We start from the raw sequence: 27,963 nt of genomic DNA, 5'->3' as shown, positions 1-27,963 counted from the left end.
CAATTGAAATCGCATTTTATGCGCATTATCGAAAAATATGAAATGCAAGAACAATATTTAAAAGTTTTTTTTGATAATATTTGCTACTAGCAGACCCGGCAGACGTTGTTCTGCCCTAAATTTGGTCTATCTGCATACCTTTTAATAAGCTTATTCCGTCTAAATCTGGCCTCGCCCCCCTACTTTTTCCTAATCTTTGTATTCACACCTCCCTCCGTATTTTTCGCCTAATCTATCTCCATCTTCCTCTCATTCTACCTCTTTCTCAGTCTCCTTCTCCTTCTCTCTTTTCTCTTCTCTCAAGTTTTTCTCATTCTTCTTCATATCTTATTGCCAGTCCCAGAGGGTGGTATGTATTTTGTTCCAGTTCCATTCCGAGTCTCAGTCCCAGTCCCACTCCGAGTCTCAATCTCAGTCTCAGTCCCAGTCCTAGTCCTAATCCCAGTCCCAGTACCGTGCGTTTGATAGGCATATTTTATAAACGAATTTTACGATTGCCCCTCTTCACTTTTTGTGTGAAATCTCCGAAATAATTTGATATATTGAAATAGATCTCACATCACAATGTAGTACTCATTTCGTTTGACACCCATGTTGGAAAAACTAATTTTGGGTCACACTCTGGAACCGGATAAGATATTCTTATGAAAGATGTCTTAAATTTTAGGTTAGACGTCTAGTAATATAATAGTGATTCATAGTCACTTCAATTCAATGGAGTAGTTTTTGTGTGTGGTGAGCATAATGTTAAAAAAACAACATTTTTGGTCACCCTGGGTCCACATTTTGGGCAATAACTCGGGATCTGTGTGGGATATCCAAATGAAGGTTATCCTAAGTTTTAAGTTAGACGCCATGTGATAGAATGGTGAAGTTTCATGCAATTCTAATCAGTAGTTTTTACGTGATGCCCGGACAATCATACAGACAGACAGACAAAAATTCTAAAAATTGTAGATTTGGGTTCCGTTGGTCCAATAACGACCTCTCCTCTCAGTTTTTCTTGAATATCTTTAATGTACAGACATCAAACTGTTACAATTTTATTATATGTAGAGATAACGGTAATATTGTATAAAAGCAACAAAGAAAAAAATGTGTGTTATTTATATGCGGTGTTGCCAACAAAAAATTTAGCAAACGCTCAAGAAGTTGAATGAAAGCTTGGTATTAGTTGCATTATCCTAAGATAAATTTTTTTGGATCGATTTTCTGGCACGCCATGTCAATTTTGGTTTACAGACAATCCGGTTTTGGCGTTGTGCCATTTTCAGAAAAAAAGCTCTGAAGATGGCACAAGCCCGATTGGTCTCCAGATACAAAATTTACGAACGAAAGTGGAATACAGTTTATAAAAAATATAGCATATATGGTGTGGTGGTAGCGTGCTCCGCCTACCACACAGAATATCCTGGGTTCACGCCCCGGGCAAAACAACATGAAACTTTAAGAAACACGTTTTTTCAATTCGAAGAAAGTTTTTCAAAGCGGCGTCGACCCTCGGCAGTGATTTGCAAGCATTCCGAGTGTATTTTTGCCGTGAAAAGCTTCCCAGTTAAAACTCATCTGCCTTGCAGATGCCCCTCCGAGTCGGCATAAAACATGTAGGTCCAGTCCCGACGAATTTACTGAAATGTATTACACATTTTCCTTTTAATAAATTCCTCAAACAAATTTCAAGGGTCAAACAATGGACAGGACCAGGGACCGATTTAATAGACAAATTTTTATTACTTAAGATGCGGGTTTCTTGAAATTAAATTGAGATCGTGTTTTGCGTAAGCTTATAAATATTTCGGATACAATTTTAAAGGGTAGCGGACCAGGGACCGATTTCTAGAGCGAAAAGCTGAAGATGAGGGTAATGAAAAGAGAGAAATAGAGGTGCACGTAACGAGAGAGTAGATGAAACAAGTAAGGAAGGTTAAGTTCGGGTGTAACCGAACATTACATACTCAGTTGAGAGCTGTGGAGACAAAGTAAGGGAAAATCACCATGTTGTAAAAAGAACCGAGGGAAACCCTGGAATGTGTTTGTATGACATGTGTATCAAATGAAAGGCATTAAAGAGTATTTTATGAAGGAGTGGGCCATAGTTCTATAGGTGGACGCCATTTAGGGATATCGCCATAAAGGTGGATCAGGGTTGACTCTGGAATTTGTTTGTACGATATGGGTATCAAATTAAAGGTATTAATGAGAGTTTTAAAAGGGTGGTAGTTGTATATGTGTAGGCGTTTTCCAGATATCGACCAAAATGTGGACCAGGGTGACCCAGAAGATCAGCTGTTGGATACCGCTAATTTATTTATATATGTAATACCTGCCAAGATTTTAAGGGTTTTTTATTTCGCCCTGCAGAACTTTTTCATTTTCTTTTACTTTATATGATAGGTGTCACAACCATTTTATAAATTTTTTTCTAAAGTTATATTTCGCGTCAATAAACCAATCCAATTACCTCACCATGTTTCATCCCTTTTTTCGTATTTGGTATAGAATTATGGCATTTTTTTCATTTTTCGTAATTTTCGATATCGAAAAAGTGGGCGTGGTCATTGTCGGATTTCGTTCATTTTTCATACCAAGATAAAGTGAGTTCAAGTAAGTACGTGAACTAAGTTCATTAAAGATATGTCGATTTTTGCTCAAGTTATCGTGTTAACGGCCATGCGGAAGGACACACGAACGACTGTGTATAAAAACTGGGCGTGGCATCAACCGATTTGGCCCGTTTTCACAGAAAACAGTTATCGTCGTAGAATCTATGCACCTACCAAATTTCACAAGGATTGGTAAATTTTTGTTCGACTTATGTCCTTAAAAGTATTCTAGACGAATTAAATGAAAAAGGCCGGAGCCCATTTGCACATTTTATTACTGGAGTTGAATGTTGACATAATTTACTTATATACTGTAAAGATATTAAATTTTTTGTTAAAATTTTACTTTAAAAAAAATTTTTTTTTAAAGTGGGCGTGGTCCTTCTCCGATTTTGCTAATTTTTATTTAGCACATATATAGTAATAGTAGTAACGTCCCTGCCAAATTTCATCATGATATCTTCAACGACTGACAAATTACAGCTTGCAAAAGTTTTAAATTACCTTCTTTTAAAAGTGGGCGGTGCCACGCCCATTGTCCAAAATTTTACTAATTTTCTATTCTGCGTCATAAATTCAACTCATCTACCAAGTTTCGTCGCTTTATCTCTCTTTGGTAATGAATTATCGCACTTTTTCGGTTTTTCGAAATTTTCGATATCGAAAAAGTGGGCGTGGTTATAGTCCGATATCGTTCATTTTAAATAGCGATCTGAGATGAGTGCTCAGGAACCTACATACCAAATTTCATCAAGATACCTCAAAATTTACTCAAGTTATCGTGTTAACGGACGGACGGACGGACGGACATGGCTCAATCAAATTTTTTTTTCGATCCTGATTATTTTGATATATGGAAGTCTATATCTATCTCGATTCCTTTATATATGTACAACCAACCGTTATCCAATCAAACTTAATATACTCTGTGAGCTCTGCTCAACTGAGTATAAAAAGAGATGCAAGAGTCAGAGGAGTATAGCAAGTTATAAAATAGGGAGATGAAAATGGGGGTACAGAAAAAGTTGGCAAAGTATGGGTGGGGAAGTAGATGAAGAGAAAGGAAGTGAAGAAAAGTGGTCTGAAGCCTCTTGAAATTCGTTTATTATTACGCCGGTAAATCAGAGTTCGTGCTGGACGACGTTGCTATTGTTTTTGTTGTTGTTGTTGCGGCAGTGATTCGCCCCATCCAATAGCTGCGACGACTAACTTATTGTCATCAAAGTCCTCTAACCTAATCTATCCTCCTCTAGCGGAATTTCGGGGAAAATTGTAATTTCAACAGGGTTGGATCGGAGAGATAGAGCTGAGACGTTGGTTCTATATTGTAATTAAAAAGATTGTTGGTGTGATGTGGGGACACATAATAAGCGGAACAAATAATGGGTATGTCGGCGACGATTTCCGATGACGTGGTCCTTCTTTCATCACGGAAAATTCCAGTAGTTTAAGTAAAATTTCCTAGAAAAGTGCAAGGTCACGAACAATAGTTAGGTGGCAAGAACAGTGGGACGAATCAAGGAAAGGGCGCTGGACCTTCATGTGAGTTCGGAATATAGCGGAATGGTACGAGCGGTAGCGCGGCGAACTAAACTATCAAATGACGCAGATATTGACACGGACACGGCGGTTTCAAGGCGTATCTACAAAATCATAAGATAGAGGAGGATCCTTTCACAATGTGTCCACCATCCAACGAATAGGAAAATACAACACACGTCGCACGATTTATTGTAGACAGAAGTACTCCAAAATTAATTTTTTTTTTTTTTTTGGAAAATGCAAAGATTCATTTTCTCATAGAGTTCCATTAAAAAAATGAGATTCAAAGGCATCTATGTTCGCTAATATGGTCTTTTTGGGTATTCTATAAATGTCAGGGTAATCTCATCACCTGGTTCTCTTCGTGGGTCATAAAATCTAAAAAAATCAAAATTACGAGTTGAATCAGTTTACAATAAAACGTGCGACGTAATGGTTCATTGCCTTTGGTTTCACGGCGGAAACTCTCTGCACACAGAGTTTTAGCCTGGTTTAATTGGGCCACTTGAGGGCAGTACTCTACCCCAATGTCCAGGAAAAAAAGTGTAGAAATACTTAAACTCTCTTGTGAGACGTAAGCGAGCGAAATTTCAAAAATAAAACATTTAAGCTCTGGAAGCTCAGCCTCGAATCCGCTATCATTGCCTACAAATATTTAGTAGTGCTGTTAAGTACTGTCGACAATTAAGAGCTCGGTTTTTATACTCAGCTAAGCAGAGCTCACAGAGTATATTAATTTTGTTCCAATCGAGATAGATATAAACTTCTATATATCAAAATGAACTGGGCGAAAAAATAAATTCATTTAGCCATGTCGGTCCGTCCGTCCGCCTAACCGTAAACACGATAACTTGTGTAAATTTTAAGGTATCTTAATGAAATTTGGTATGTAAGTTCCTCGGCATTTACCTCAGATCGCTATTTAAAATGGACGAAATCGGACTATAACCACGCCCCCTTTTTCGATATCGAAAATTTCGAAAACCCGAAAAAGTGCGATAATTCATTACCAAAGACGGATAAAGCGATGAAAGTTGGTAGGTGTGTTGACCTTATAACGCAGAATAGAAAATTAGTAGAATTTTGGACAATGGGTGTGGCACCGCCCACTTTTAAAAGAATGTAATTTAAAAGTTTTGCAAGCTGTAATTTGGAAGCTGAGTATGTAATGTTTGGTTACACCCGAACTTAGCCTTCCTTACTTGTTTTCTTTGCGACTTATCATTTTTACTTTATTATCACTTGGCAAGTGTAAAGCCCCTGGAAAGAAAAAGATTTTTTAATTCTTTTGTAAGATTTGTACTTGCACAAATGGGCAAAGCTTTCTTAAAATGATTTACTGTCATATCGCTGCAACCGATACCCACCACTGTGCAAATTAAATTTCCAATACGTTGAAATTGATTTTCGGAACTAGATCTTTTGTTATTTATTTATAAATTTTGCAGGTCTTTACCGCGAAAGAACTCAAACCAATACTTCCACTTGCCATATGTGGCTACACCTTTAGTAAGGCAAACGAAAAATTATCTGTATTACTATTTGTACAATTTTGCAGCGTGGGCGTTGAAATGGCTTATTTTTCATAACAAAATTGTATTATACACTTTGTGTTGTTGTAATACATGCATAAATATTGCATTAACACAAACGAATTGCAATAAACTCATAAATATTTCATTTAATGCGCATGTGCAACAACAATACTTTAACATTATCGCTTTATTTCTACTCGAATGCAGCCACAATGTCTTGTATCGGGAAAGGAGCTGCGCAAAATTATATACACATACATATACATATATATGTACATACAACCTCTATTAAGTTATGCTTTTTATTAAAGTTTCATAAATTTTTCAACAGAGCTGACAATGGTCTCTTTATGTACATTATTGCAAAATATCGTCCATATTCTCAAACCCATAATTTTGTCATTTACTTACTATAAAAAAAATATGTCATTTATTGTACTTTGTGAGCTTTTACGTTTTACAATGCGAAAAATATGTTCATATATATAAATACAGTAAAAGCATACTCGCATGTTTATTTGTATGAATGCATATTCTTTCTTTTGCGGTTAAATACATAGATATGAATTAACCTTTGTAAGACATTCGGGTCAAATTTAACCCACACAAGCAATTTATTTCATTAAAAACTAACCAATTACACGCAAACATATCCGTACTGTTGGCAAAGATGAGTACCGATGCATGTGCGTAACATTAGCAGGCAGATAGGACTTGGCGGGACTCAAAGTAAGCAAAACAGTATTCATATCATCAGAAACAAACCAAAACCTCGCAACTTCTACTGTCTTGACTCAATGGCATCAACAACCCGATTTCCCTGAAACTTTTTAGCGAGTCGCAAAAGCGATACATCCACCGACCTTCACTCTAAGACTAAAATAGACTCGTTGTATCAATGACAGGCAGTTTGACCACAGTGATAAGGATACTAAGCAGACTTTCACGTGTGAACGCAATATCAGACTACCTACAATTTATAGTGACTTTTGACAAGAAATTTGAAATGAGGTTTCACTTGAAAAGCGAAGAATAAATTTATCTGCCCACATGTCTTTCAAAAATTGGTTAAACTTTCTCAATTCCTACCAACGTGTCAACTACCTAATTGTTCTTGAGTGGTTGGTGAAGCAAGGAGATAAGATGGTGTTACTTATTGTGACACCACAATAGCTGATTGCGCTTGAGCAGTATCCCATAGGCCGTTAAGAGCCAGTTGCCTTCTCTATTCGATTCATATTCCTGGTATGACCGCTAATACCATTCACCTAGCCCATACCCATATAAGCATAAGGAAGCCCTAAGCCTAATATCCACAGAATCGGTAAACACCTTTGCTAGGTCGCACTCGGTGAACACCGTTATCAATATACACTATCCAACCCTTGCAGAGGAAGAAAGCAGACTACAAAGGATGTTTAAGTGACTTAAATAATTAGCGTTTGTCTTTCGTTCGTTTCATTAACCATTGAATTCCCTTGTAAATCTCAACTAGTTTGTGAAATATTCTCAAGACATAGTTTATAATTTTTATACCAAATCGGGTTTTTTCATAGCAAAATGAGGTGGCTCAACACGCGAGCAATACCTAAGAGCGCAACTGCTCGCCCCCAGTTAAATACATACAAAGGTTTTATAGATGCTTAGCATCCCCTGTTCTTCTACAAGAACAATTAAATAGATTAAACATATAAATGGACACACAGTCCACTAAAATAATAATTAATATTATTATAAAAACCTATCCGCCCACCGTATCACCAAAGCTAAGATAAAGGGAGTTACGAGCCACTCTTTTTCAATCTCGATCTGGATACTGTAAAAGGTTAAACTCTTACTTATCCAAAACCCACCGCGACATATCCAATGAATGTCCAACGTGCGATGTTTCCCCACATGTGGAACCTCTGTCAGCAAAATCCCTATCGTCCAACCCTGTTGAAACTGCAAGTGTGGTCGAACTCCCATTAGAGGACTTTGATGACAATTTGTGCGTGGCGAAGCACTGTTAACACAACAATAACAACATTTAACCCACACCGGTAGCTTTGACAAAAACTATCTTACACGATTATTTCAGAGCAATTCTTACAACATATTTGTATAGTTATCCAGGAATATATCACTCTTTCCTAATCTTCTAACTTAACTGTCCCTTTAGAACTTTCTAGAGAATCGTATCAACTGACTCTACTAACTTCCTCGCGGAAGATTCCTCCCCAAAAACTCTGTGTACAGTGAGTCTTTCGCCGTGTGCACTCAATATCTGCATGAGGTAACCTTGCGCTTCTCTGGCGTCTTCAGATGGTCGCTCGTTTCCAATCTGCATGATATTGGCCATTTTACAATACAGTACATAGATGTAATGGGATTATCCGAGATAAATCAAGAAACGCGTCGGTGAACACTGTCCGATGAGCACTATTCATATAGCAGCAAGCCGGTAGACTGCTAGTATATCTTCTTGGTGGGTCAGTTTAGTTTCAGTGCCCACTCGCGCTGCGTATAATATTAGCGAGCCGGTGACGTTGGATAATAGCTGAAGCTGTGTAGCTTCGCCTGGGCCATTGGTGTTAGGAATTATTCGTATACGGTCTCCACTTACTTCAGAAACAATTATTCTACCATGCTGTGGTGCTCCTTAAAGGCTAGTTTTGAGTCAATGCTTACTCCTAAATATCCTAGCAAGGTTTTGAACTTATTTGATAATCTCCGACGGTTAGGACTAACTAATCCATAATTCGCTTTAAACTCACCAACACCATTTTTGTCTTATTGCTAGCCATCTGCTTTCTTTATTCTTCCTACAGCGTCATTACCACGATCAAGTTTTTTAGTATCTTCTATCATCTGCATAGCCGACAAATTTTGCGTGCCTCCGGGAAAGTCGATCTGTAGTACTCCGTCATATATCGCATGTTGTTGTTGTTGTTGTAGCGATAAGGATATTCCCGAAGGCCTTGGGGAGTATTATCGATGTTTATGGTCCTTTGCCGGGTGTAGATCCTGCACGTTCCGGTACCAAGCCCGACCATCTCGGGGAAGGATTTGTTATGACTACATGCGACCTTCTAGGCCATACCGCCCACCGCCCCCTAGATCCATGAGCAGTTCGGGGTCGCCAGAGCCTCGGCTGTTAATGAAACAGGATTCGCCACGGATAGGTGAGGTTGACAATTGGGTTTGGAGAAGCTATATATTGCGCTGGCAACCTGAAGGGGTTGCGCTACACAACCCCTTGAATCTATTTGGTATTTTAGTCGCCTCTTACGACAGGCATACCTACCGCGGGTATATTCCCACACTCTTAGCGTTGTCCTTAGGACATATCCCGGAGGAGCACTCTATCGCTAAATAGCTACCAATTACCCGGTAAGCAGGTGAAGCAAAGTTTCGTAACGCTGTCATTATCTGCATCCAGTTGGCAGTGTTGAAAGCTTTACTGAAATCCAAAGTACTCAGTGCACAGAGCTTAAATTTACTTTGACTTCTGGTTATGACTTCACGAGCTATGGACAATGTATTGCATCTATCAAGGGTTTTAATTTTCGAAATTCGAACTTATTATTTCACAAGCTTTTCGGCTTCTTAGAGACTTCTTTAGGCAAAAGTTAAGTAGGTATAGTAGTGGTAAAGAATTCGGTAATAAATCCAATTCTATCCGTGGACCTTAAGTCCATCTTATCACTTTCTTCTAAAAGTTAAAACCATCTTAAAAAATATTCATGTTTTTCTTGCCTTCTTCAATTGCAGGGTTTCACATCCTGACATTTGGAGTGTGTTGCGAGCCTACACAATAATTTTAATGGAATCGCGTTGCCGCAAACCTGCACAAGAACATATGCGCGAGAAAAATAAAAACAACAAAACAATCCATAACAAAAATATGTTTATATCAACAGAGCACACATATCTTGCTATTATGCCACAGCAATGCAACGTCAGTGCCGAATGTAATAATAAAAGCCCCCCCAGCAAATCTAAAAATTGTTGCTACCACCCACTAAATCAGAGGCATCAATGCCAAAGCTATCGGCGTCATCAAACGTACATTCCACGTAACCAATATTCCACGACCTACACTGCAACGACAACCGAACGGCGCCTCCACATTCTCACACTTTTTTTCGTATCATTGGCATTGCTTAACCTACAGCTGGATGCGACGGAAGCCAAGCCAAAATCGCGTAAAAGTTCCAGCACTCATCATATTAACAATGAGAAATCATCCTCAGAAGGTCAACGTTTCGCAATGGAACCGCAGGATCAAACCGCTGTTGTGGGCTCACGTGTTACGTTGCCTTGTCGCGTTATGGGTAAAGTAGGTGCACTGCAATGGACAAAGGACGATTTTGGTTTGGGGCAACACCGTAATTTGAGCGGCTTTGAACGCTATTCGATGGTGGGTAGCGATGAGGAGGGTGACTTTTCGTTGGATATATATCCGGTGATGTTGGATGATGATGCCAAATATCAGTGCCAAGTGGGCCCGGGGCCTGAAGGAGAGGAGGGCATACGTTCACGCTTTGCCAAGCTGACGGTGTTAGTACCGCCGGAAGCGCCGAAAATAACGCAGGGTGACGTGATTTTTACAACGGAAGATCGTGAGATTGAGCTAGAGTGTGTATCAGCGGGTGGCAAGCCCGCAGCTGAGGTGAGTGTTTTGTTGTTAAGTAAAGTTTAGCAAATTAATTTTTTCTGCGCACATCTTTAGCAAATCTTTCAGTTAATGGCTCAGATATAATTTAGAAAAATTAATGGAGGTACAAGAACGTTTACGCTAGAGTACTTTCATTGCCTGGTACTGAGCCAATTGCCCGTGGGAACCATTTGATATAACAACGTCAAACCTCCCAGGTCATACCATTACCTGCGCTGTTATGAAAAAAGTCACGCGATACCTGAAGCCAATTGGGGCACCGAGGGGTCAAAGCCTTCCTCCACCTATCCCTCTCAATTCAGTTGAGATCTCCCCAGTTTTTTCTGCTCCCAAATAAGGGTGCCGGCTAAATTACTATCTGAGCCGGAGCGTCTTCTTTCATTCTAATAACATTCTAGCCAACGAAGCCTTCGGGGTTTATTCTTTGCACTATGCTCCTGTGTGGCTCATTAATTAGCATCCTTCCATTCACACCGTTGTCATCATGAACAGAACTATAAGTCTTTTGAGAAACTTCACTTGAATACTCCAAGAACCATCCCATCTTCTTTCGACAACATCCATGATTCCGTGCCATACATCCTAAGATAAGATACTTATAGCGCGGGACTTTTCTTCGTCGTATTTTTATAGTAGCGTGCTCCGCGTATCACAACGAAGATCCTGTGTTCATGACCGGTCAAAGCAACATAAAAAATTTAGAAACATGTTTTTTTTCAATTAGAAAAAAGATTTTCTAAGCGCGGTCGCCCTCGGCAGTGACTTGGCAAGCACTCCGAGTGTTTCTGCCATGAAAAGCTTCTCAGTGAAAACTCCCGTCCGCCCAATTTGTAGGGAAAATTAAAAAGGGGCACGACGCAAATTGGAAGAGAAACCCGACCTAAAATTTCTTCGGAGGTTATCTCACCTTGCATTTATTTATCTTTTTTTTCTTCGTCAAAAGTAGGACTTTACTTTTCGAAGAAGCATTAATTCGCAATAATGAGTATCCGATTGATTTCTCAGCAGCCATTGTTTTCGCTATTAATGCTGATCCAGGTAGACAAAGTTCTTTGTAGTATCGTATTTCTGTCCTTTAACACTGACCACAAGAATATCTTTTTCCGCGGAATTTCTGTGTGCTTGAAAATAGTATTGTTGGTGTTTTTGTAGCTCCGAGAGCGCTCTACTAGTTTCCATGTATCAATTTAACCGTGCACCAACGCCCAAATAGCATAAGCATAGCCTCGCCCAACTATATGTACTTAACCTACCTCGTTCTTGGCTCTCCTATTCCTTATGCTTATCACAGTCAGTACACAAATCATTTACTTATGGTTTCGAATCTAGGCGAGTTAAGTCATCTAGGATAAGATCTCCACTTTGTCTGTCACTAAGTCTGATATCCCCGTAACTAAAGAGCTACTGGAGATGCCTTGTAGTCTTCTAAAAACCAGAAAGACTACAAATCGGTGTCCATGTAAGCCTTTTATTACTGAGCTGCCGCCTTACCCAAAAACCCGGTCTAGTTTCTCATCCTCATGGTTTTCGCGTTTCCAGAGTTCTTTCCTTTATTTCGGATGTACATAAACAATTTGGCCGCTTCCAAGGGATGCCAAAGCGTTAAAGTTAGCGATACGTCCAAAGCGGTAATGACAATCCGCCTAATAATTTAACAAAACTTTAATAGTTGATTCACCACACCTATATTCACCACAAGATTATCGGTGTCAAAACCCAAAATTGTTTAGCGGTCACTGCAATGAAATACAGTTTGATAGCCAACGTTACTAAGAGCAAAAGCCGCAACCACTCGAGTCGGTAATGGAGTTCAGTCAATAATGCAGTTTTTAACGGTTTTATCAATTTCCGTGCACTTTTCCACTCAGTCCGGTCCTTTGATACTTTCATTCAATATAAATTTCACTTCACTTTCAGATAACATGGATTGATGGTCTCGGTAATGTCCTCACAAAAGATATTGAATATGTAAAAGAACCATTAACGGACTCGCGGCGCATTACAGCCAAATCAATTTTGAAGCTAACACCCAAGAAAGAGCACCACAATACGACATTTACTTGTCAGGCGCAGAATACAGCAGATCGTACATATCGTTCTGCTAAAATAGAAATTGAGGTGAGTCTAGTCGAATTTTTAGTCTTCTGTTTTAAGATTTTTATAACTTTACACGAAAATTGCATTCCCGGCTAGGTTAAATATGCGCCCAAAGTGGTGGTTTCAGTTATCGGTGGCGCCTTAGCAGGCGGTCGTATACTTGAAGGCTCCGAAGTTATATTATCATGTCAGGCGGACGCTAATCCACCACCACAAGACTACCGTTGGTTCATAAACGATGAACTGGTTACTGGTGATTACACAACGAAAATGGTAAGAGAAGCATTTAAACGAATCTTTTACTAGTCGTTCACTTGTGAATTTCCCTCGTTTTTTGCAGATTATACACAACGTAACACGCCAGCATCATGAAGCTGTGGTTAAGTGTGAAGTTGTCAATGCAGTGGGCAAAAGCGATGATACCGAAACATTGGATATAAGCTGTAAGTACACTCCCTGAAAGTAGCCAGTAACTAGTGATCAAAATTTCTGGTTCAGAACTAGGCCTAAAGAACCAAATGAGCATCAGTTCAAAAATGGACAGTTTGGGTGTATATAGCCTTCAAAAAAAAAAATGCTTCTATTAGCTTTAACCCGCATCATACATCTATACTGGGCTCCCAGTCATAAAAGGATAGAAGATATCGAAAAGGCCGATCCGTTGGTAAAGGAGGGTGCAACACTTGCTTAATCGACGATATACGTGCCAATCCTGTGAGAGCAATACAAAGGAGACAGGAGTGGCATATGCTCCATCAAGCAGAAAAGGCGTGGACAGATGCGCGTGGCTGCAAAATTTTCTAAAATCATGTACAAAGCCTACGATATTAGATTCACAAAATGGCTCTTATCCCTGAAGAAAAAAGACTTAAGGCTCACGATGGGCCTGGACACTGGCTTCTGGCGTCACATGCTTATAAGTTAGGCCTTGTCAGTGGAAGCAGGTATAGGAAGTGTGAGCTGTAGGAAGAAACGATTTAGCACGTTCTGTGCTCGTGTCCTGCGCTCAGCAGGTCAAGGCTCCAGCTATTTAGGGCAGCAGAGTTACCAGATCTCGAGGCAACAATTAAGCTGGGTCAAAGAAAACATCTAGTATTTGTCAAGAGAACGGAGTTATTCTATAACATAAGTCCTGGCATCTAATTGGGGTTCTTCTGTTTGGTCGTCAAACAAATTCTTGTAGCACTATCGACACATACAGTATATGTGAGCTCTATTGACCGGTCAGTTTAAACTAACATAACCGGACCAGCAAGGGGAAATTCTATGCACACTTTCTATGAAGCTTTTCTTGTTAGAGTCAGATTTTAAATCAAGGTGACAGCTCAAAAAGATGAAAACCTCATAAATTGTGGTCTAACTGCAAGAATGTATGCTGCGAGCATTTCTCAGCTATAAAAACAAGTTTTCTTCATTGCAATGCTACTTTATGTTGTTGGATTCGAGTGCTATATAAGTTTTAATGTCGTTACGCAGGTGCTGTGAGGAATAACATATTGTGACGAATATTAGCAACACTAAGGCATACTATCATCTCTAAGTAGATACTAAGCGGTCACTTGTATCTACATAAACAAATCAATCATTATGTCTTCACATATGTACATACAAGAAGCGGAGAGATATGCATAAACACATGCATATATCTGAGATACTCACAAAAGTATGCTATCATCGGTGGAAGTATCACTCACATATACACGCGCATATGGCTATGCGAGAAGCTATAAACGTGCATCTGCAGTTTATAGCTGATGAGTTTATAGCTGGTAAACAAGTAGTAAATTCTAGAAGAAGAAACGCCTAGAAGTATGCGAACGAGTAAACCGAAGAGTATAAAAGCAGCACAAGCTGAGACATGAGCAATCAGTTTGACTTAAGCACGCTATTGATTGCGAAGTATAAGTGTTATTGTGGAGTAGTGTAATAAAGACCATTTTGCATTATTGAATATTATTTAACAGTTTAGCGGTACAAACGTTAGCAGAAGATATGGAATAAGCGGAATTGCTCTAAATTCGTTACAATATGTAAAATATGAAATCGTCTCCTCACTTAAGGAGCTTTCAATTTATCGTTTGTCAGAGGGATGATGGAACGCTGTGAGTGGAACGCTCCAAGTGCGAAGCTATCCAAATTCCATTCATAAAATCCTGCTCTATTTCTCAGCAAATGTAAATTTGGGTTAGCTAAGAGCTTCAGTGCTGTAAACGTTTTGGACGTATTTTTAGCTGGTTCAGTCCTAGGTGACCGAGGAATCGAAAATTTTCCCTACTCAGCTATCTGAAGTTATTTCTTTCCTTTCATTATCAGAGGATGACACACTTCACACTCTCTTTCATTCTCATTAACCCGTATTTTTGCCCCGCGTTCCCTTATTCTGTAACACTCGACCAAATTTCTTGTGATAATACAAGTGAGTCGAAATTAAATGAAATCAAATATGTCTTATTGCAGATGCGCCCATTTTCCGTCACCGTCCCATCTCCGTTGAAGCAGATTTAGGCACAAATGCAAATATGCGATGCGACGTCGATGGTAATCCCACCCCTGAAATTGAATGGATCAACGAAAATACAGATCAGGTGCGTATAAAAATCAAATTCTTACCCAGTCGTAATTTTATCGCATTCCTAACCACGCATCTTAATTACTCACAACAGGTTGTTGGCACATCGGCAAATCTCACACTCAAAGTGACTACCGAGACCGCAGGGCGTTACTATTGCAAAGCGATAGTTTCTGGATTTCCCGAGATAGGTGCTGAGGCAACGATTTTTGTGAAACGCGCACCAATTATTACCTCGCATAAAGTACAATTTGGAGCTGTGGGCAGCCGCGCCAAAATCGATTGTGTAGCATTTAGTGTACCCAAAGCGGAACATATTATTTGGTCATTCGATGACAAGGTTATAAATATGAGTACCGCTGATCCAGATATCTATATATTCGAGGAACATCATTTGCCAGAGGGCGTACGAGCAGCGCTTATAATAAAAGAGAGTCGTTCCAGTAATTATGGGCGCTACAATTGTACGGTTATGAATTCATATGGTAGTGACTCGCTATTGATCAATTTGAAACCCGAACGTAAGTTTAGAAATTTTTTTGATTAAAAACGATTTTTTTTTAAACCTACGTTATCTCTGATTTTGTAGCTGGTTCAGTACCCATTCTACTCGTCGTAATGGGCTCACTCTCTTCGGTAGCCATTGTGATTATGATTGTCATGCTGGTGATAGTTTATTTGAAACGTAATAATAAAAAGCCTATACCAGCTGATGTTATACCAGAGGCATCACGTGGCGGTGATAAACTGTCCGATCTTAAGCACGAAATTCGCTCTAAAGCTTATGATGTGGATTATTCGGAAGCGGGCTCCGATGGTTTGGCAATCAATTTAACTCAGGCACCAATGCCAGATGTGCAAATGAAAGGCGCCACATTGGGTGTGCCACTGGCTGGCCCGGTGAAACTAGATGACAGGTAAGACATTGATTATCATTTGCTCGCTTTTCGTAGACCTTATGAGTTTCTATTTTATTCCACTTTCCAGGTTCTCTGGTGAATTTACCTACAGTCGTCAGTGTCATATCAAAAATTTAAAGAATCAAGATTACAAAGAGACTATTAACGGTTATGCGCCCTATTTTGAGTATGCGCTCGACTACAGTGCACCAACGGAAAGTGGTAAACTAAGCAGTGCTAATGCTAATAGCACGAACAAATCTCAATCAAGCACAATCAATTCGGCCACCTTGCCGCACTATACAAATCCCATCACAACGACTGGCAATTTGAGTTTGCCACGTAGTCGTAACGACATGCAACAACAGCCGCAACAGAGTACTGCACAAATGGGTAATGGGTTCCTGGGTAAGTCGAGTCTCTAAATAGTGCATAGTTAAGGGTTCGCTATGAGTATTGCGATTGTGGTACAAATGCGTTTCAAGAAAGGACTACCAACTATTAAAAAAATTCACCGTTGATTTCCAATATCGAAACAAATTTCTTTGTTTCATTTTTGACGTGATGTGGCCATATTACTATCAATGACCAAAAAAAAAAATCAACCGTTTTGGTGCTCTATTTGAACTTGAGTTGCCTCAATTAGAATTCCAAAAGTCCAAGCATGCCTATATTAACTGGAATCGGACAGCGCTTGGCATTGAATATTATGCCGAACATGTATCCGGTAAATATCGCTTCTCCGTGAGAGGGTTGTGGAGAGGGACCCATCTGGAGAAGTAGATAAGTTGACCGATTCATGGATAAGTCGCGGTAGCTCTTAACCTAACTGTGTTGGATTCCGGGCAACTATCACTGGGATATCTTAATCCACATGGGTAAACCAAATCAGAACGTGAAGGACTATAGGGAAGTCAGAGTTTCGTTGACCACCTGTGGTTATGCTCTTGTACAGATGATCAGATAAGCCAACTATGGGCAGACAACCTCTTGTGGCGAAGAGAACCTTTTGTTAGTGAATAATAAGCAGTCTGCCGAAATAATTGGGCACAGCAAGACTCATCTTTGGGGTTATGAACTAACTTCGTGCTTGCCTGTTCAGCTATTGTCAGACTAATGGTGACAGCATAACGGTCTCTACTCTTGAATCTCTTATGTGATATCGAAATTGACCAGCAGGGGTGGTTACACTCCATCATTTGTCAGACTGCATGATATACGGCTGGATATCCGATTCAGCTATTATTTTTAATCATTATCTGGTTGTAGAGCACAACCCTTGTTAAAATTAACATGATCTTGAAAATCGTTGTCAATGTCAAAACCCCAACGCCTAGAAATTTGATAACTCTGCCGCACAAAATAACCGGAGCCTTGAGCACGCGAGCACAGGGCACGAAAACAAACATTTCCTGACACAGACCTCACTTCCTACCTCTGCTATCACTGATGCTTCTTCCTCTCGTGGACAGCCGGAATTACAGCGTTAGCTTCTATTACAACTTCGGAATAAGCCAAAACTAAATTGTTTTCGTGAGCTTATCAACCACTCCGTTTTTTTCTGCTTTGCACAATTTTAAGTACATGGTTCTTGTTGCGAGTTCCCTTTTTTCTTCTTCTTTACAGATTTAGGGGTGAAAGTTTTATGGTGGCGGATTGCTTGCCTCACAGTTTCCGGACCGGCAGGTTTCGCGCCTCCTATTTCCTGCCCGGGGCTTCTTCACTTTCAAGCCGTTTGCGGAACCGAGGATCGCCCGCATCAAATTTCAAGTCAGAAAACTGCTTTCAACCTGCTTCCAATATCTCACGGGGCCATGACAAACGCTCTCTGTAGCAATTTTTTTGGTTTATTACGGCTCCCATGCGCTGGACAATTTCTTCGCTATCCAGTTCCAAATAATCGCTTATATCGATTTCTTCTCCTACCAGGTTTTCAACGTCATTTTCTACATCCTCAAGCTTCAAAACTAATCATCTTGGTCCTACGACCACCTCTGACAGACAAGGCGAGCTCAGCGATCCGGTATTAAATATGGGGAAAATCACCGTCCGTCCCAGCACCTTTTCCGACTTTGCGAAAAGTAGTAGTAATTCTAGCCTTTAGCTTGGTAGTTATTGTTGTGTCGATACAGACACTCTCCGAAGGTTTTGGGGAGTGTTATCGATGTTGATCGTCCTTTAGACCATAGATCTGGCATGTTTCGGTAACAAGCACCATTAAGGAACTAGCCCGACCATATCGGTAACTATTTAATATGACCACACTCATATTTATAACAGGATTCACCTTCCAGTAGGGTTGTGGAAGCTGCGAAGCTATAAAGCTTTGTATTGTGCTTCTTAATCTTTCAGAAGAGTTGTAAAATGTCATCCAAGTCGAAGTCTGAGTCGATCTTTGAGATATTTCTACTAAATTTTAATTTATAAAAGCAATTTAAACTGGTATCTGGGAGCAAGAATTGAGCATCCCGGTCGAAGGCACAGAATTGACAGTGGAATATTTACATCGTTGCACGAACGTTTCCTTGACATGTTTGATATTCAGTAGTTTATGAACTCATAACGAACTCTGTATCCCGCTAGATTCACCTTTAACTTACAAATCACCTTTTATTTTCTCCACGCTTCTTTAGCCGGTCAATCGCTGCTACAAAATGGCATTGATAGTCGCTTTAGCGCCATCTATGGCAATCCATATTTGCGCTCCAACTCATCACATCATCAATTACCGCCTTTACCACCACCAAGTACGGCCAATCCTGCAGCGACACCAGCGCCACCGCCTTATCAACGACATCATCATCATCCCAGCAATCAACAGCATGCGGGCACAGCGAATGGTGGCATTGGTGGAATGAATGCGTTTAAAAATTACAACGCTGTTGCGGCGTCAGGTGTCCTAGGCTATGGTATCAATGGAGCTAATGGCTCTGGCAGCGTTAGCGGAAGTAGTTCGAATTTAACTGCTAGTAGTAATACGCTTGCGGCTATGACTCCACTCACCGCACAAGCACCCATTTCCACTGGAATACCTGTTACGGCGATATCAGCGAACTCGGGAATGGCGACGGTGGCGGCGTCACCAATCACAATTGCACAAAGTCCTTCCGGCCACATTATTTTACCATCAAATGGTAATGCAAAACAGGGCGCATTGGCTACGCATGTCTAAGAGAACGGGTTGGCGCATGCGCCATTAACAGCACTTTAAATACAAGCCCGCACAAATATACATACTAAGGACAAACTGTAAAAAAAAAATCGAAGCTTATTTTACTTAAACCGCATACGCTAGATATGTAGTACATTAACCACAAAAGTAGGAGAAAGGGCAACAAAGGTTAGCATGATGCGTAATGGATGGATAGGTGGAAGATGACGCAATCTACAGCCGGTTTGAAAATGGCTTGAAGAACGATCTATCTCAGAATTAGACGGAAACTTCTATCAACAATTCTGAATAAAACTGCATATTTCGCAGTAAATATGGCGCCGAAGCAATGCGCTTTCAAACCGGCAGCCAAGATTGGACCAGATTCCATTTGGTCGTCTGTATGTAAATATTTTTATGTACCCAGCTGTAGTCCATATTCGTTTGTATGTTAACAAATGTGTAGATATGTGCATATAAAAGTATAAATCATTTTTAAAAATTAAATAATTCTATAAGCCAATCTTCGGTCAGCAAACTCTGAGTTATTGACCTGCCCATATCATTAGTATATATATACATATCTGTAGTATAAATATTTAGAAGTACATATGTAAATGTAAACCTATTGTAAATCGCTATTTACTGATCAAGAAAAGTAAGCAAGCAAAAATTTTAGTCAATTAGTGAAAATTGTAAATTTTAAAAATTACAAAAAAAAAAAAATATTTTGATGTAACAATAGCGGCAATCGAAAACAGCACAATGGCGTGTACAAAGAGACATACTCTACTAACTAGAGTCTAGTTTATGCATCTCGCGGACAAAACATTACAGCTGCTAACAACGAATGTCATTAGCAAGCCCATAAGACGTACTTCTGGCCAAACTTTTGTCTATCTGCTATAATTTTAATAATAAAGAGGTGTGTGTGTGTGTATCTCACCTTTCCCCTATCAATCTTTCACTCTGGTCTTGCTACTGTTGCTATATCCCTCTACCTTACTATCAATCCCTTACCCACAACTTACTTAAACACTTTCCATCTCCAACTTTCCTTCTGTTTTTGTTCCTCACTCAGCCTAGATGTTCATCTACTTCTTATTATCTTCGACCTAAGCCAACCTATCGAATGCGAATTAATGATGATGCTCCGGCAAAGAAAGTGTTTCTATCGGAACCCGCCTATGGAAGCAGAGGTAGAGGGAGCGCCCCACTCCGTTGGAAGGGCCAGGTGGAAAACGATTTGTGACCAATTGGCGCCGGTTGGCGGAGCGAAGGAGCGACTGGCGCGCCTTGTTGGATGGCCATAACCGTTTAGACGGTTAAGCGCCAATTAAGTAAGTAAGTAAAGGCTATATTTATATCATTACCACATGGTCGATCCAACGCAGCCGCTCGGTATTTACTCGTTGAACTATATCAATGCCTACGTAAAGCCCATTCTGAGCATAAAATTGCATAAAACTGTGTCAACCGATATTGCCATCGTGCATGCTTTTGCAGGTGGATTGGACAAAAACTCTTAGATTCAATCCGTTCGGCATGCACTTGTCCGATCGTTTAAGACTTAGACGCGTGGGCTTTACCAACTTCTTTCTCTTCTAACTTCTTCTTGTAACAATAAGGAGAATCTCCGAAGGTTTTCCGGAGTCTTTGCCGTATATTGCCCGACCATCGGGAGAACGATTTGATAAGGCCATCTTGAGCCTGCCAACAGCCGTGAGAAAATTGGGGTCGACAGAGCTTCGCCTGTTAAATAGGCAGTATTCGCGCTAAATAAACAAGAGGTTGACAATTGGGTTGGGGAAGCTATAAATTGCGTTGAAAACCTATTTAAAGGGTTACGTTACACAACCCCTTCAATCTCTTCCCTACATTTCACCACGGCATTTGAATAGCTAGGCGGTAATTTAGCAGCAGCCGATGCTTTGTTGTTGGGATTCAGCATCTTCCCTTGGTGCGTTGTCTCGAACTAAGAGAGCAGTAAAGGGTTGGCTCCATAATATTAGCATGTAATGGACAAAGGCTACCAGCTCACTGCTTTCGTTCTTACAGGAGCTACACGGCTATGGGAATAAATGGCTGTACCGATACTGTTTGTATTCTGTTATGCTTTACATGCTTCCTGAGTAGCATTGAGTAGCGAATTTCTGCCAGCTCAAGTTTCAGATGAATTTACAGGAATTTGGCGCTATCAGAAAGCTTTAGTTCTTTGCCGTTAAGAGAAAGTAGATAAACTGGTTTTAGTGAACGAGTTTTTGTAGGGAACTAATTTTGTCTTTGATGGTTTAATACCGATCCCTGGAAAGTACGTTTTTACAAGCACATCCACTGTTTCCGTCCCTGTCTATGAATTATCGTTCTTCAAACATACATACTTATGTATGTATCAAGTTTTAAGCACCACCAAAAAGATTTTCTTCAAATAGAATAGTCCCTATCTTGGAAATCATATACTGTGACCAAGGAATAAGCCGCATAGGTAATACATAGAAGCTTCTATCCCACAGATGTGGGCTCCACTAACTGGGTGTTGGTCAAATAAGAGATTTCTATTTCTTTACAACTTCTGCAAATTACATTTATTTTCGATTACAGATTAACCTTCTTTAAGAAAGATTTGATTCTTTAAGAATATAAATTTTAATGTATCATTTCCCATCAGCAACAGAAATGATCCATAAACTTATTGTCGTATAATCATATCAAAAACAAAAAACTACAAATTATATAAAAAGTATTAAAAGTTTAAAAAAGTGAGATCAAGGATCTTATATCGACAAGCAAGCGGACTACAAATTAAAAAATCTTAACGTATTGTGATTACTAGCGTTAATTATTTATGAAAATTACATACAAAATGCATTAAATCCATGTCTATGACAAAAAATTCTGACAAGATACGTCAATCCTAGGGTTAATTGCTATAAAAAATATGCTGTATTTAAAAAAAATAACAATAATATAAATACATATAGGAAAACAATTTAGCGATGTATATTTTGTGCTAGCGGCAAACAGAGATAGCAACTTTGTTGTAACTTAATATAAATAAATATTTAAAACAAATACAAACAATTTTACGCAAAGGCCTGTAGTTAGTTCCATGTAAAAATCAAGCTAAAAAGTTTTTATAATTCTAAATTATATAAGAGCAAGTGAAACTATACAATTAGAAAATAGTTGAATAAAGATTTTAATTAGCCAATAATTCAATTATGTAATTATATATTAATTTATTTTATGAAAAAGGAGAAAGAAAGAAAAATTTGCTTAATAAATGGAATAAACGCAAAACGATATTAATTTAAAGAAAGAAAAAAACTATAAATGTATATTAGTTAATAAACAAAAGGAATATGCTTTTAAATTATTTAATTGGGATTGACATTGGAGAATAGAAATCATTAGCAGGTGAGTAAACAAAAGGCAAATATTAGAAATATAAACATTGATTGATTGCTTTGTTAATTTTCTGACAGGGTGAAATATGATGTATATTGGAACGGTTTTCCGTCATCCCCTGTCAAATTTGGTATGGAGACAAACCTGTTTCGGCGTTGCACCATCATCAGTGTCATTTTTATACTCAGCGTGCTTTGCACACAGAGTATATGAACTTTGATTGGATAACGGTTGGTTGTACAGGTATATAAATTGAGAAAGATATAGACTTCCATATATCGAAATCAGCAGTATCGAAAAAAAATTTAATTGAGCCATGTCCGCCCGTCCGTCTGTCCGTTAACAAAATAACTTGAGTAAATATTGAGATATCTTCACCAAATTTGGTACACGAGCTTATCTGAACCCAGAATAGATTGGTATTGAAAATGAGCAAAATCGGATGATAAACACGCCCACTCTTTATATATATAACATTTTGGAAAACACAAAAAACCTGATTATTTAGTAAATAATACACCTAGAATGCTGAAATCTGTCACGTGGCTGATATTAAGACTCTTGATAAAAATTTGAAAAAAAATTTAAAAATGGGCGTTGCACCGCCCACTTGTGATAAAATCAATTTTACAATTATTAATCATAAATCAAAAATCGTTAACCCTGTCGGCAGAGAGGTTGCCTTTACTATAAGGAATGCTTTGAAGAAAAATTAACGAAATCGGTTAAGGACCACGCCCACTTTTATATAAACGATGTTTAAAAGGGTCGTGGACGAATAAAATAAGCTATATCTTTGCAAAAAAGAGCTTTGTATCAATGGTACTTTATTTCCCAAGTGGATTTATAACAATAAATAGGAAAAACTTCAAATTTTAAAAATTGGTGTGGCACCGCTCCTTTTTTGTCTAAGCAATTTTCAATGTGTCGGGAGCCATAACTCGAAGAAAAATTTACATATCGTAACAAAATTGGGTACACATATTTTCCTTGTAGCAGAAAATATTTCTAGTAAAAATTGACGGGATCGGTTAAAGACCGCGGCAACTTTGATATAAAATAAGTTTTAAAGGTTTAAAAGGGTCGTAGACTAGAATAATAACCTATAACTTAGAAAAAAATAGTTTTGTATCAATGATATTATCAAGTTTTATTATAAGAGGAAATGGGGAGAAATTTTTTTTAAATTAGCGGTGCCACGTGTTATGTAGAAAAGTAATTTATCTGAAATGAAATGTGCAATTGCAGCTCACGCTGAGTATATAATGTTCGGTTACACCCGAACTTAGGCACCTTTACTTGTTTGTTCTCTTTTATACTCAGCTGAGCAGAGCTCACAGGAAATTTGGCACGAACGTTAATCCTATTACTATAGGTGTTCTAAATAAAAATTAGCAAAATCGGATGACGAAAACGTCCACTTTTAAAAAAAAAAAACATATTTCATTTTATTTTACTTTGCTTTAATTTGTTTTATTTTCCTGCGGCCGCCGTGGTGCTATGGTAACGTGATCCGCCTACCACAATGAAGATCTAAGTTTAAGAAACAAGTTTTTTTCAATTAGAAGAAAGTTTTTCTACGCGCGGTCGCCCCTCTGCAGTGTTTGGCAAGCACTCCTGGCAAGAAAAGCTTCTCAGTGTAAACTCATCTGCCTTGCAGATGCCGTTCGGAGTCGGCATAAAGCAAGTAGGTACCGTCTCGCCAATTTTTAGGAAATTTGAAGAGAAGCTCGGCTTAAAATCGCGTAGGAGGTTATCGCGCCTTAAATTTATTTATTTTATTTTACTTTATTTCATTTTAGTTTATTGTATTGGATTTTAACTTATTTTATTTTATATATGCAGTTAAAATAGGCTAAAATATGACCAAAAATTTCCTTTAGTGCAAGCCAAAAGATTCCACTTTTCAAGCCCCACGTTTCGTTAATATCCGTAGCTACTTCAGGGGCAGATTGTATTTATTAATGAAATTACAGTCTATACATATGTATATAAAACTGAAACAATTATATGTAAATATCACATTTTAGTACAACAACTTATTCTATTTTACTTTTTTTACTTTGTTTTATTTAATTTTATTTTATTTGATTTTTTATCTTATACTAGCAGACCCTGCGTACATTTTAATAAGCTTTTTCCGTCCAACTCTGCCCTCGCCCCTCTACACTTTTTCCTAATCTTTTATTCACTCCTCCCCCCGTATTTTTCGCTTCATCTATCTCCATCTTCGTCTCATTCTATCTCTTTCTCAGTCTTCTTCTCCTTCTCTTTTTTCTCTTCTCTCAAGTTTTTCTCATTCTTCTTCATATTTTATTGCCAGTCCCAGAGGGTGGTATTAATTTTGTTCCAGTCCCATTCTGAGTCTCAGTCCCAGTCCTAGTCCTAATCTCAGTCCCAGTCCGTCTCTGGTCTACTTCCCGGAAAAAAGCATCGTAAATACTAGTATAGGCAAATTTATATACCAAATTTCAGGCAAATCGAATATGACGTATGTAAATAGGCATGTGGGTATTATTAATTCATGTTTTTATTTCGGCTTCGCATGCATATTTATCAGTTTTGCCAGGTTGGTGCGACTAAATCGAATATCACAATGAAAATTACTCTAAAGCTCTCAGCAACAGCTTTCATTTGATATCCATATAACACACACATTCTAGAGGTATCCGGGTCCATGTTTTGGCCTATATCTCGAGACCCTAGTCATCCAGCGGTGTAAAACTTACTCTGTACTAAAGCACACATCAACAGCTTCAATTTGATACCCACAGAGTAAAAACACATTCTAGGGGTATCCGGATCCATGTTTTGGCCTATATCTCGATACCCTAGTCACCCAGCGGTGTAAAACTTACTCTGTACTAAAGCACTCATCAACAGCTTCAATTTGATACCCACAATGTAAAAACACTATCTAGGCTTTCACGGGTCCACGTTTTGGCCTATATCTCGAGACCATAGTCACCCAGGGGTATGAAAATTACCCTCTACTAAAGCACTCATCAACAGCTTCATTTGATATCCATATTCTATAAACACATTCTAGGGGTACCCGGGTCCACGTTTTGGCCTATGTATATCTCGAGACCCTGTGCGTCGATCCTGAATTTTCTTTACTATAAACCTCACGTAGCCCAAGACCTTTCCAACGAATGCAAAACCGTGGAAATCGGTTCGTGCGTTCTGGAGTTATTGCGTCAGGAAGGAAAACACGACTTATTTTTATATTATAGATTTTCATTTTTTTAAATTTATTTTCTTTTATTTTATTGTATTTTATGTTTGTATGTTTAATAGTGTGTTAAATTTTTACTTAATATTTAAAAATATCATGAGCTTAACACTGGTTTATAATAACACAGTTTTACAAAAAAGACAAAACTGAAATTACTCGGAAAGTCGTACATTTCTTCTAGTATATTTCGAAAATCGAAGAATGGCTGCATACAATATTTTCCACGGACACCCCCAAAATCGTGAGATACGGGAAAGTGTGCGGTTTTTCGTACCTTTGGACCCTTGCGAGCCTGTAAATTTGTTAACTCTCTCTTAATCTCTTTTTATACGATCTGGGGAGAAACTGAAAATCGGGATGTAGTTAACGAAGGTTTAGGCTCACCAGTCCCCAAAAGGTACGAAAAAACCGGTATTTTCAATTTGCCTTTTTTGTAACACTGTGTTATGTACTTTACACCCACACCCTCATGAATTCGTAAATATTAAGTAAAAATTTAACACACAATTGAACATGTCCGAGGAAAAACTTGCATGCAGTAATTCTTAGATCTTCGAAATCCAAAAGAAAAATGGTATGATTTTTAAGGTATTTTCACTCATGTCTTTTTTGTAACACTGTGCTGTTATAAACCGGTTTTCAGCTTAATTATGATTTATTTTATTTTTATTTGCTTTATTCTTGGTTATTTTATGTTTATTGAATTTGTTTGTTTTTTTTTTTTTTTATTTCTTTTAGTTGATCTCATTTTTTTTTATTTTATTTTATCCAGTGTTATTTTATTTTAACTTACGTTATTTCATTTTTTTATTTTATTTTCTTTAAGATTCTGCATACATACATATGTACATACTCACCCAAATATATTTTTTCAACACGTGCTCGCTGCACTTTGCGCCTACTCACTTTCAATTAACTCATGCACATGCACACACATGATTTTTTTCCATTGTATTTCATTCATAATAATTTCACTTTATTTACTTTCCATATTTTCAATGACCACTGCGCCAATTTTAAACACATTTTTTGTTTCAATATTACTCAAGGCGAATCCATGCCAGGTGGTGGCAAAGCGAAAATTTTAATTGATTTCGATTAACTGACATTAAAGTATAAGGCGCTATATGGAAAATAATCAAGAAGAAGCAATCAGCTGTTGGGATAACAACACCTGGTACTGAATTCGCCTTGATATTACTATATAAATAACCGTGCAAATATTGTGGGAAGGCGAATTCAGTACAGGTGGTGTTATCCCAACAGCTGATTGCTTATTTTTGATAATTTTCCATACAAAGCCTTGTACAACAATATTTCAGTTATGTTTGCTGGATTGAGCACATATGGTCAAAAATATGTCAGTTAATCGAAATCAATGAAAATTTTCTTTTGACTTGACATTCTACTGCACGGCGAATTGGTTGAATTCGCTTTGCCAGCACCTGGTATGGATTCGCCTTGTATTGTAGTAATCGAAACGCGGTTAACTTTTGTTTCAGCGGACGTGGTTCAAGGTTCGCGGCGAACAGAGGACTGACAATTTGGGAAACGTGCTTCGCGAATATTGCGCGAAACCATTGCGCTGTTGGTTCGTACAATGCATGGTGCTATAAACGTTATCTGTACAATTTAGGGAAATTACAACAAAAAAATGTTATATATTCTTATCATTATAAATCGGTCTGTTAATTTGTTATCAACAAAATGGTAACAAGAAATATTTATCATTGCTGAAACAAAAAGTGCCCATGGTGTGTTACAATTGTGACTTGTAAAATTTTATCAAATGTACGGTGCTACCCGGGGATTTTACTTGTAGAAATTGGCTATTAATCCAGAAATTTCGGATATATTACATGTATGGAACTCTTCATAGTTCAAAAATAGCACCAATTTAAGAAATAACCGTCATAGGTCTACACTTTCGTCGTAGATTGCCAAACACTGCTTGCAGTTTAAGGATCTTTACCTAAAAAATGGAAAAATGCTAGGCACGATTTTGCTCCGAGCATATTTAAGTTTCTCCTCTTTATTTTCTTTGTTCAATATTCGCGAAGCACGTTTTCTCAATTGCCAGTTCTTCATACGCCGTGAAACTTGAACCACGTCTGCTGAAATAAAAGTTATTCGCGTTTTGATAAAAATTTTGCATGGCAATTTATAAAGTAATGTTGAAAAAAATTTGTGGAAAATTGTCGCAGCGGCACTTGAAAATGGGGAAATCAAATTAAGTGAAATTATTATGAAATACAATGCAA

General features: G+C 38.4%; 2 protein-coding genes across 22 annotated transcripts in view; one reads left to right on the top strand and one right to left on the bottom strand.

Annotated features, from left to right (window-relative positions):
• kirre (kin of irre) overlaps positions 1–22,343 on the top strand; it is a 209,961-nt gene extending 187,618 nt beyond the window's left edge. For all 19 annotated transcript variants that reach the window (XM_067784156.1, XM_067784154.1, XM_067784160.1 and 16 more), the window contains 9 exons: positions 9,434–10,334; positions 12,258–12,458; positions 12,534–12,710; positions 12,778–12,880; positions 14,895–15,022; positions 15,101–15,527; positions 15,596–15,923; positions 15,994–16,313; positions 18,539–22,343. In XM_067784156.1, the coding sequence (XP_067640257.1) occupies positions 9,486–10,334; positions 12,258–12,458; positions 12,534–12,710; positions 12,778–12,880; positions 14,895–15,022; positions 15,101–15,527; positions 15,596–15,923; positions 15,994–16,313; positions 18,539–19,077 (3,072 nt within the window). In that variant the 5' untranslated portion in view covers positions 9,434–9,485 and the 3' untranslated portion in view covers positions 19,078–22,343. The remainder of the gene's footprint in view (positions 1–9,433; positions 10,335–12,257; positions 12,459–12,533; positions 12,711–12,777; positions 12,881–14,894; positions 15,023–15,100; positions 15,528–15,595; positions 15,924–15,993; positions 16,314–18,538) is intronic.
• Positions 1–27,739, bottom strand: part of LOC137250764 (uncharacterized) — a 411,869-nt gene extending 384,130 nt beyond the window's left edge. For 2 of the 3 annotated variants that reach the window (XM_067784169.1, XM_067784167.1), the window contains exon 1: positions 26,560–26,858. The gene's annotated coding sequence lies outside the window, so the exon portion shown is untranslated. Of the gene's footprint in view, positions 1–26,559; positions 26,859–27,674 lie in introns of those variants that run through there. The other variant, XM_067784168.1, reaches the window with a different exon arrangement.
• Positions 27,740–27,963: the final 224 nt, after the last annotated feature.

Source organism: Eurosta solidaginis, chromosome 4, assembly GCF_040869045.1.
Source record: "Eurosta solidaginis isolate ZX-2024a chromosome 4, ASM4086904v1, whole genome shotgun sequence".
NCBI lineage: Eukaryota > Metazoa > Arthropoda > Insecta > Diptera > Tephritidae > Eurosta > Eurosta solidaginis.
The sequence above is the reverse complement of the archived record's forward strand: the minus strand, read 5'-3'. Positions and strand labels throughout refer to the sequence as shown.